Consider the following 9,920-nt stretch of genomic DNA (forward strand, 5'->3'; position numbering starts at 1 on the left):
GGTGCCCTTTGGTCTGTTACAGATTCAGCCATCATATCCGTAATAGTAAGTTAACAGTTAATCCTTGATGTTCGAGAGGGACATTCAAAACGGCTCTGCATCTGAACAATTTTAAAGCAGCATAAAGTAGTGCAAAAAAGTGGATAGCACATTAGCGATAACAACAACAAATAGGTTGAACATAAAGAAAGTGTATCAACAACACCTGTCGCATCATTGCAGAAATAAGCAATAAAGATATTCAACACAGGAACATTTTATTTTAGGAAATGTAGAAGAGAACATGGACATCATTGTGATGATGTGAGCAATGAACAAAAGATTTTTTATAAAAACATACTTTTCACCCAGCAAAATGTTTAGTTAAGTTGCTTTTCACAGGATGTTTACACATCACTAAGTATAAATCACATATCACATTTTATGAATCACCATTCACATTACAATTCCAGGTTCAGACTGTGGCAATGTTATTCAGTGTCAAGTATGAACAGCTTATAAAGAAAAAAATCAGGCAGTTTTAACAAGCACCAGATGAGTTGAAAACAGAAAATCTGAAAGAAAACCAAACCATACCTTCACACTTTGTAACTTATTAATGTTTATCAAAGCCTTGTCCCTGATAAAACATTTGGTATTGAGAAAAACACAAAAACTGAATTTGAACTGCATAATACTGATTTTCAACTTGAAATTATGAAATTAGGAATATTTTTCAAACGATATTAACAGGGAGTAAAGTCAGTATTTTCTCTTTTTGACAGAGATTTTAAAAAAATGTAGTCACAGAGAATAATCAACAGATCAGTTTAGGTCAGCTGTGATAAAGTTTAGCACCCACTAGAACGAGAGGATTGTATTTTTAACTTGATTGTTCTATCTCCAAATCAAATCCAAATACCCCCTAAAAAAAACAAAAAAAAACTTAAACCTTTTAACGCAGAAGGCAGTTCAACTGTTAAACTTTTCCAACATTTTGTTCTTTCAGAAAACGTTCAGAATATAAAAAAATTATAATAATAAAACCGAGCCAACAGTCTCTGTGAGATCCCAACTGGTGGGCGAACATGGATATTCAGCGAAGCTGGGAGATGATAACGTGGTGTGTTGATAAATGTTGGGAAACTCATGTTCAGGTATTTCAGACACATTTGAATACCCTGTGAAAAAAACAATGCCTGCTTATAGAGGGATATTTCAGTTTATGTGACTATTTCCATCAGGAAACGAGAGAAAATACGCAACTGTCGTTTTTCCTCAACTACCTTTGCTATACTTCCTGTTTGTCTTCATTACAATTTCCCTCCTGTTTGAGTGAGTCTCCCTCACTAGATGTTTCCTCCACTTGGGCCAACATGTCGGCCATCAAAGCATCTTCCAGTCGCTTCCGAACGCTGTACACCAGCTCCTCTTGCTTTCTGTGACCAAAACATTACATACATCAATATCCCACACATACATTTATGATATGAAATATGATACTGTGCATCATTCAAAAGGCTGAAATACCTGATATCCTCATCTGTGACGATGAAGGCCTTACAGAGAGGCTGAGCCGTGTTGAGCCAGACTCCCGGGTTCTTCTCCACAGCGGCGGACAGCTGGCCCGTGATGGGAGCCGCACTGGTGTGAAGAGCACTGGCAATCGCTGACAACAGGGTCTTATCTGTGCATCCAGGGCCTACACCTTCAGTGACGTATGAAATATTATAGAATTAGTTCATTTTAGTAGCATCTATTGATTAAAACATCTATTTGACTACTTTATTCTGAGAAAAACAGGTTTTAATTATTTGACCAAAGACCTCCACACATAATAACCTAGAGCACTGTCTAACACTTGATGGCTGCTCTGTCAAGTCTTCGTCATCAGTTAGGATCTGGGTGTGCTCTTTCATTACATTCTTTCATTTGAAAGCCACATTTCTAGCATCAGTAAAACCGCATTCTTCCATCTTAAAAATATATCTCAGGGACAAATGCAGAAATGTTAGTTAATGCGTTCATGACCTCAAGGCTAGATTATTGTAATGCTCTACTGGGTGGTTGCCCTGCACGCTTAATAAACAAACTCCAGCCGGTCCAAAACGCAGCAGCTAGAGTTCTTACTAGAATCAGGAAGTATGACCATATTAGCCCGGTTCTGTCAATACTGCATTGGCTCCCGATTAAACATATCATACATTTAAAAACCTTGCTAATTACTTGCAAAGCACTAAATGGTTTAGCTCCTCAATACTTGAGCTAGCTCTTAACACATTTTCATAGATAATCCTTCACGTCTATTGCGATCTCAAAATTCTGGCCAGTTGATAATACCAAGAATATCAAAATTAACTGCAGGCAGTAAATCCTTTTCCTATTTAGCACCCAAACTCTGGAACAGCCTACCTAGCCTTGTTTGGGAAGCAGACACACTCTGTCAGTTTAAATCTAGACTAAAAACACGTCTCTCTAACCTGGCAGACACATAACACATTATCAATTTCTATCATTTAATTCTATAATCTGTTAAAGTATTGTTAGGCTGCATAAAATAGGTCAACCAGAACCGGGAACACTTCCCTTAACACCCGATGTACTTTTAACATCGTAAGAAGAATGGCATCCATGCTAATATTAGTCTCTCTGTTTATCCAGAGGTTACCGTAGTCAGCCGTATCCGGTCCGTATCCACATCAGACGGTGAACCTGCACCCTAAGACGACCACAACGGCCCTGAATGTCAGCGGAGACCCCGTCTACTAGACAATCCCCTGTGAAGACCTTGTCGACACGACAGCCATCAACACAGATCCTCAGCAGAGACCACAAGAACCAGACAAGTCCACTGCACAGACCCTATGACCAGTTTCGGCTCCATACCGGCGTGATGAATCCCATCTTCAAGCAAAAGGAACTGAATGAAATATTTGAATTCTACCGATCCACTATATGATTTCTGACTTGTGATGCAGCCTAAATCATAATCACACCATGTTCATACGTTGGCCAGAGGAGAACTGGCCCTCCGACTTTGCCTGGTTTCTCCATTCTGTCTCCTGATGGAATTTAGGTTCCTTGCCGTTGTCGCCTCTGGCTTGCTTAGTTGGGGACACTTAATATTTAACAATATTATTGATTTGACTGCACTGACGCTGTTGTATGAGAACTGAACTGAGCTGGACGATGACATCACTGTTTTCTGTAAAACTGCTTTATAGATTAAATGAACTAATTTAATAGTTGATTATCTTTATAAACGGAACTGAATCAACACTGAACTGACTTCAGCTGATCAATGACACTATTTTCTTTTCAGAGCTGTTTTACGAAATTAACTCTGTTTGCATCATTGAATCATTTCAAGTCAAGTCACCTTTATTTATATAGCACTTTATACAATACAGATTGTTTCAAAGCAGCTTAACAGTAATAACAGGAAAATAATGCATTTCGGCTGTTGTTCAACTGAAGTAGGTTCAGTGTTGATTCAGTTCTGTTGTAAACATCATCAATTATTAAACTAGTTCATTTAATTTATAAAGCAGTTCTGCAAAAATGATGTCATCGTCCAGCTCAGTTCAGTTCTCATACAACAGAGTCAGTGATAATGTCCCTGTTATCACTGTAAAGCTGTTTTGAAACTATATGTATTGTATAAAGCGCTAAATAAATCAAGGTAACGTCCCTAGTATTATGATGCAACTAGAAATTAATGAAAGAAATGAATACTTATATTCAGCAAGGATGCATTCAATTGATCAAAAGTGACAGTTAAGACATTTATTATGTTACAAAATATTTTTAGTATGCTTAACATTCTATTCATCCTAAAAAAAAATTAAACTGCACAACTGTTTTGTGTGTCAACACTGATAATATTCAAAATGTTTCTTAAGCAGGAAACCAGCATATTGGAATTCTGATGGATCATGTAACACTGAAGACTGGAGTAATGATGCTGAAAATTCAGTTTCGATCACAGGAATAAATTACATTTTAAAATATTTGCAAATAGAAAATAGTTGTTGTCTTTTATTTTGAAAACTTAATTGTCTCTAGTTGCTTCTTACCCTGGCCTTGATTGTGCTCATCTGTTTCATGTTAGTGCACTAATTCTTGAGTGTAAATATCCCTGGCTGCATCCGAAATCGCATACTTCCCAACTATATAGTAGGCGAAAAACAATATGTGACAAAAGAAGCATGTCCGAATTCACAGTACTCATTAAAGAGTAGGCAAATAGTACCCGGATGACCTACTATTTCCGGCGAGATTCTGAAGTGTGCATTCAATGAGGCCACGGGAGAGCATTTGTGAATGGAAGTGAAGCGACCCAACTGACGCTGGTAGGTCACATGATAAGGGCAACATGGCGAATGTAGTGCGTCCAGATTACATTCATTCTATATAGAACATACTTTTTCAGCGGTCGTGAAGTAATTAATTATTCAAAATAAGTACCTGCTCAAGAGAGTATGTGATTGTTTGATGTTATTTGTGTTCTCTGTCTTGCTTTTGATTCGTTTTTATTTGTTCCTCTCATTTTCTTCAGATTTTACAAACTTATGTCATTCTGACTTTTATTTATTCTTGCTTAAAATAAACAAACTTGGATTATGTTCTTCATCTCGTCCAGACGTACCTTGTAAGCCTTTGGGGAGATCCATTGTTTTCACCAGCTCCTCTGCTATATCAAAGGCATTGAGGCCACCCAACTTCTTCTCCCAAAAAAGCTGTCAATGAAAAGTATATTAGCATTGTGCAACTATGACAAACTACTAATAGTGGTGAATAAAACCTGAGAATTTAGGGCACGTTTACATGACAATGATGTACTAAAAACAGTTTTCCTTTGCGTTTTTCGCGTAAAGCCAACAACGTTATCAAAATGATCCCCGTTCACATGGAGCCGCGAAAACGATTATTCATGCCAGGCCAGTAGTTGGCGAAACACTACGTGTTTATAGACTGAACATCATACAACTGCGCATGATGTCACCGTTTTCACAAATTTCAAAGACAATACATTTCAAACAATTAAGTTTTCCAAAGTTTGCGTTTTCAGGCCGCCAAAAAGTCGTTGTTGTCTTAATGAACGGCTAAATGAACAGTTTTTAGTTGAGAACGTTGACGTGTAAACGGCCCTCTAGATTCGTATTACCTGTCTGGGCTGGTCAATGGCCTTCTGTGGGTCTGTCTTAACCTTATTGCTGGGGTGGTTGGTAACTTTTGTGACGGGCTGTTTGAAGATGGATGCTGTCTGTCGTACTGGGAGGGATGTATTCAGGTCGGGTTTGCCCTATCAAAGACGGAACATTCTTGATTACCCTGATGAAAAACTGGGAATTGCTGATCTCTTTCTGGTTATTGCTGCAGGTAGACCGTCTTAGAACTGGCTTGAAATTGGTTTTAAAGAGTCACCAGCCATGCAGAGATCCTTTCTCAGCCTATCACTGAGCAGCTATAAATCTAGACTAATGAATTTGTTTTTATGAATATGAAAATGTGTGCTCATTTATGAATTTATTGAGCCCCTAGTTTAGTCCTCTCACCTTAGTCTGGCTATTGTTGTCATACCGGGGTCTCTGTCTGTTCTTGTTCAGTTTGCTCATGAGCATCTTGCCCGTGCGGAAATCAAAGGAGTTGAGATCCATGGAGTTGCCAAGGTAACGAGCCAATTGAGGCTTGCTCCGGAACTTCTTCCCAGTGGGGCTGGGGAGGGGGAGCAAAATAGGACACATCTCAGAGATTTGATAAACCCATATGGATGCAAATTTGGAAAGAGAGTGAGTTATGGTGACGGTAGTTGCAAACGGATATTAACACACAATATACACAAACAATGACATGCAATGCCTAACTTGGAACAAAGTCTGAAATATCCCAAGCCTGTGATGACAAAATGACAATGTTATTAGATCATGAATACTGTAAAGAACTCTTTCTGTTTCTTAACATTGACTATCATGATGGCATTTAAAATCACATTCAAAATACGATTTTAATGCTTAAAACACATTTGAACTGATAGGAGGAAATTCAAAATTGTAAAGCAAACACCCTAATTTATAAATATAATACAAATCTAAAATAATTCAAAAGAATTGTATTTAAAAATATATAGTGTAATACAGTAAAATAATATTTAATTTAATAAATTATGTATATTTGCTCTAAGAGCAGTTTGTGTACAGAAATTAAAAAAAATATTGATCTATTCGTGCTTATAGATGTTAGACGCCATATTGCATTTAACGCAGATGAAACCAAGGCTGTGAGGGATAAACGTACACACTGCGAAAAAATGTACGCCAAAAGAGTATGTCCCCATACATAGTATTCGAATAACAGCAGGTGAAAAGTCTCCGGATGACCTACTACTTCCGGCGAGATTCTGAAGTGTGCATTCGATGGACACTTTATTATCCCATAAGGCCACGGGAGAAGATTTATGAATGGAAGTGAAGCAATGCAACTGACTCTGGTAGGTCACGTGACAGTAAGAACATGGTGGATGTAATGTGCCTGAATTTCATTCATGCTACCCATATTCATACTAAATAGAGCGTACTTTTTTAACAGTCGGGAAGAATATTCAAATTTAGTACCTACTCAGACGTTACGCGATTTTGGACACAGTGTGTGTTACAAAGGTAGGCACTGTATAAAGGGTCCTAGATCACATCATTTTCAACTTTAAAAACGTTTTTTTTTTTTTTTACTGAAACTTTTTTCAGAAAGTTAAAAATCCATTGAATGCATCCCTCACAGCCTTGTTTTCATTCCTGTCGAATGTTAAATATGGCCCTGATTACGGTCTATAGAACATTTAATCTCAATTAACTTTCTTACAAATGAAGTGTGAATACAGTATGTACTGTGTCTAGAGTTTTCTTGACCTAAATGACTTCCTTCTAAGCTCTGTAAGCTGTCCTTGTCAATCTACTCTGCCAAATGTTCACATTTGTTTTGCATAGTTTGAGATAATAGTAATACTGTTTGTCTAGATACTGTGCATTTAAAATTCTTCTCTTGAACAGTTGCACTTCTGCATCTGAAACAAACCTTTACACAACCATTTAAATCAAGATTCGGTAGTAGAAGTTAGTTGACACATGTGTGATGCAAAAATGAGTTCACTGAATATTCCGTATGATGATACCATGAAGATTTCGTGCTTGTTTCAGGTTCATGCACAAATATGGACAAACTTTTTGGGGGGGTTTGAGTCCATGGCTCTTTAAGCTTGTCAAGGTCGTGCAAACATGTAACAACATAGATGTTTTTTTAGTTGATTAAATAATACAATACCACAAACTATACAAACGACCTGCCTCCCCCCTCTCTCGCCTCTGTTCTTCCTCCTCTTCCTCACCTCTGCTAAAAAAAGAACAGTCATGTCTATTTGTGACATGTCGTTGATTAGGAATCCTTGGAAAATTTGTTTATTCAGACTATCAAACACAATTTCACAGTTAAAACCAATGGAATGGAGATCCAAATTAATCATTCTTTATTAACTGGTTCTTCTGAATGGTTCTATCAGAACCAACTTTGTTAGCTGGGTGAATCATACACAATGCAAATTTCACACATTTCTTCAATCCAGTTAGTAAATGTGGCCAAAAAAAAAACAAAAAACAAAAAAACAATTAAAGTGTTATTTAGAGTGACAGCATCAAACTGGAATGCAGAAAAACACGTAAAACTTCTCGGTAGCACTTTATTTTTGCAGTCCTGTTCCCCATGTACATACTATGTACTTATTATAGTTATATATAATTATTACAATAACTAGGTAATAACTAGGCTAGGTACTAACCCCGAACCTATCCCTAAACCTAATCCCTAAACCCATATTACCCAGTACTTTCTGTACACTCTAAGTACACACACTGTAAAATAAAGTGCAACCAATTTCTCAAATGAAGGTGAATCAATGAAACTTCTTTCAAATGTCAGTGAAACAACTTTATCAAAATGAATCTTGCCAACACTAGTTATAGGATGTCTGACTCAAAGGGTGAATCGTTTCTTTCACTTGTTTCAAAGAAAACAAGAATATGTATATGCTGTTTTGTTGTATAAATAGTGTGAGTAGTGTGTTCACACACTGAAAATTACAGTGTGCACTTCAAATGCCTGGATGATGCACTTAATTAACCGAAAAAAACTAATTAGAATTAGTTTAATAGAATGTTGGACACTTCACACACTCAACTGTCGCAGCTTTCTTGCATAGTGGATTGGGAAGGGCTATTGGACTGGGCCTATCAAAACTGAATGACAACCTTATAAAATTCATACACTACACGGTTGAGTGCATAGTATACAGTGCGTCATTTGGAACACAACTTCTGTAATGTGTATTCATTCACAAACACATTTAGTGCACTGGCTAACCAACCTGTAATATAACTTTTTGTAGTTGTGAACAGGGCTAACTGAATTGTGGGGGGAAAAAAGTGATTTCAATTTGGAATTGAAAATTGAATTGTAGTGCAACCCCCCCTGAAATAAAGCACACAAAATCCTCTCCACAGCTGGGCCTACTTTTACATGACAATAACCCCTCTGTACTCAGTCCCTAACATAACACACATGGCTTTCCCTCCTCAATCCGAGCACTCCCACTTTTTACATTCTCTGGTGGAGTCTGCTTCCCCTGACATGTTGATTATCTAACATGTTTTTTAAATAAAAAGATACCTACAAACGACGACCTATCTACAGCAAAACAGTGTCTACATTCAATAATGCTGCTTTGTCACTTAGCAAAACGTTGCGCCGTATCGTAGCCTCATCACTTTGGGATCTACTGTTCAATGAAGGATTCCTCCGCTTGGAAATTAGGCTATACTTATGAAGTATGCATCATACAGATTACATATTTGTTGTACTGGCCTTCGCAGAATAATATGCGTATTTTCGTTGTAGACAATGCTACAATTCAGGCATCCTTCGTTATATTACAGTATCATATATGAGAATTTTCCGTAAAGTCGATCAATTGTGAATGTAAACAATGCATTGCCAGTAAACCAGAGACATTTTGGCAAACATTTTTTGTCAAGTGACTGAATGATATACTAACGGGTTGGTAAAAAACAACGCGTCTTACGAACATCGTTCGCTAAAATGACAATCGCGGGACGAAAAAAAGATGCTGCACCTGGTCCGTTAAAACAACGTCAATAAACACTTTATTAGCTAGACCTGCCATTTCCAATTTAAGACAAATACTTAATTTTATATGTGCACACATCCATACACGTCGCTTTGTTCCCCTATTACATAGTTGTATCATATGCTAAACGCGTTTTCTTTCTTTAAAATCGTCGCCGCTTGAAAGGACTGCGCAAACTAGTAGCCCAGACTGATCTATTCAAATGAACAAAAGCGATCGCTTTGCTCGTAAAACAGCAAGACGATAAATGCAGACATGGGTCGCAATTTTATACGGTTTCGATATTAAATCGGTTATACTTACTCATTTTTCTCCATCGCGCATTCTCTGTTGGTGTCGCCTTTTTTGTGAATGTTAAATCCCCCCAGTCTCTTCCTCTATACTTTCACTCCCCTCCCCCTTCAATGAGACAAATGAAAGACATTATGCCCGATTAGGGTTGACTTAACGAGACAAAGCCCTGCGGTAGTCGGGTAGCAAACCATAAACCACATATGACAATACAATGCACTGTTTTGTTTTCAAGGTAATATTAGTTGTGTTTGATGTAATATGCACATAAGTTACTCATTCTACTTATGCAGGTATCTCACTTTACATTGTGTATCTGCTGTGAATCAGCGTTTTGTTTGTCGAGTACAAATATACCACAGCAGTTTACCACTTGGCCATACTGTAAAGCATACTTTAAAAATTAGGTTGTTCTTTAATCCATGTAAGATTTTATATTCGAATTATTTGCAGTCGT

At 37.4% G+C, this 9,920-nt stretch overlaps 1 protein-coding gene across 3 annotated transcripts; it reads right to left on the reverse strand.

Annotated features, from left to right (window-relative positions):
- Window positions 1–240: 240 nt before the first annotated feature.
- On the reverse strand, window positions 241–9,593 carry mbd3b (methyl-CpG binding domain protein 3b). 3 transcript variants are annotated; one of them, XM_077226460.1, is made up of 8 exons: window positions 9,476–9,593; window positions 7,297–7,365; window positions 5,538–5,697; window positions 5,147–5,284; window positions 4,628–4,718; window positions 1,510–1,687; window positions 1,266–1,418; window positions 241–1,160 (listed from the first exon to the last, which is right to left on the reverse strand). In XM_077226460.1, exons 1-7 carry the CDS (start codon window positions 9,487–9,489, stop codon window positions 1,271–1,273), a joined length of 798 nt encoding a protein of 265 aa, XP_077082575.1. In that variant the 5' UTR covers window positions 9,490–9,593; the 3' UTR covers window positions 241–1,160; window positions 1,266–1,270. The 3 variants fall into 3 exon arrangements, with proteins under 3 accessions (XP_077082575.1, XP_077082577.1, XP_077082576.1); XM_077226462.1 differs by lacking the exon at window positions 7,297–7,365 and having other exon boundaries at window positions 9,476–9,591; XM_077226461.1 differs by lacking the exons at window positions 7,297–7,365; window positions 9,476–9,593 and adding an exon at window positions 6,364–6,407.
- Window positions 9,594–9,920: the final 327 nt, after the last annotated feature.

The sequence above is a fragment of the Siphateles boraxobius genome, unplaced genomic scaffold (assembly GCF_051911475.1).
Source record: "Siphateles boraxobius isolate OS27281-9 unplaced genomic scaffold, OSU_SipBor_1 13, whole genome shotgun sequence".
NCBI classification, from domain to species: Eukaryota; Metazoa; Chordata; class Actinopteri; order Cypriniformes; family Leuciscidae; genus Siphateles; species Siphateles boraxobius.

Excerpts from the sequence above, each read along its gene's own strand:
- mbd3b (XM_077226460.1), bottom strand. Across the intron at positions 5,698-7,296 it reads GGTCGTTTGTATAGTTTGTG|CCCCACTGGGAAGAAGTTCC; the intron begins GTATTGTATTAT and ends CCCCCTCCCCAG. Across the intron at positions 1,419-1,509 it reads GTCACAGATGAGGATATCAG|AAAGCAAGAGGAGCTGGTGT; the intron begins GTATTTCAGCCT and ends TTTTGGTCACAG.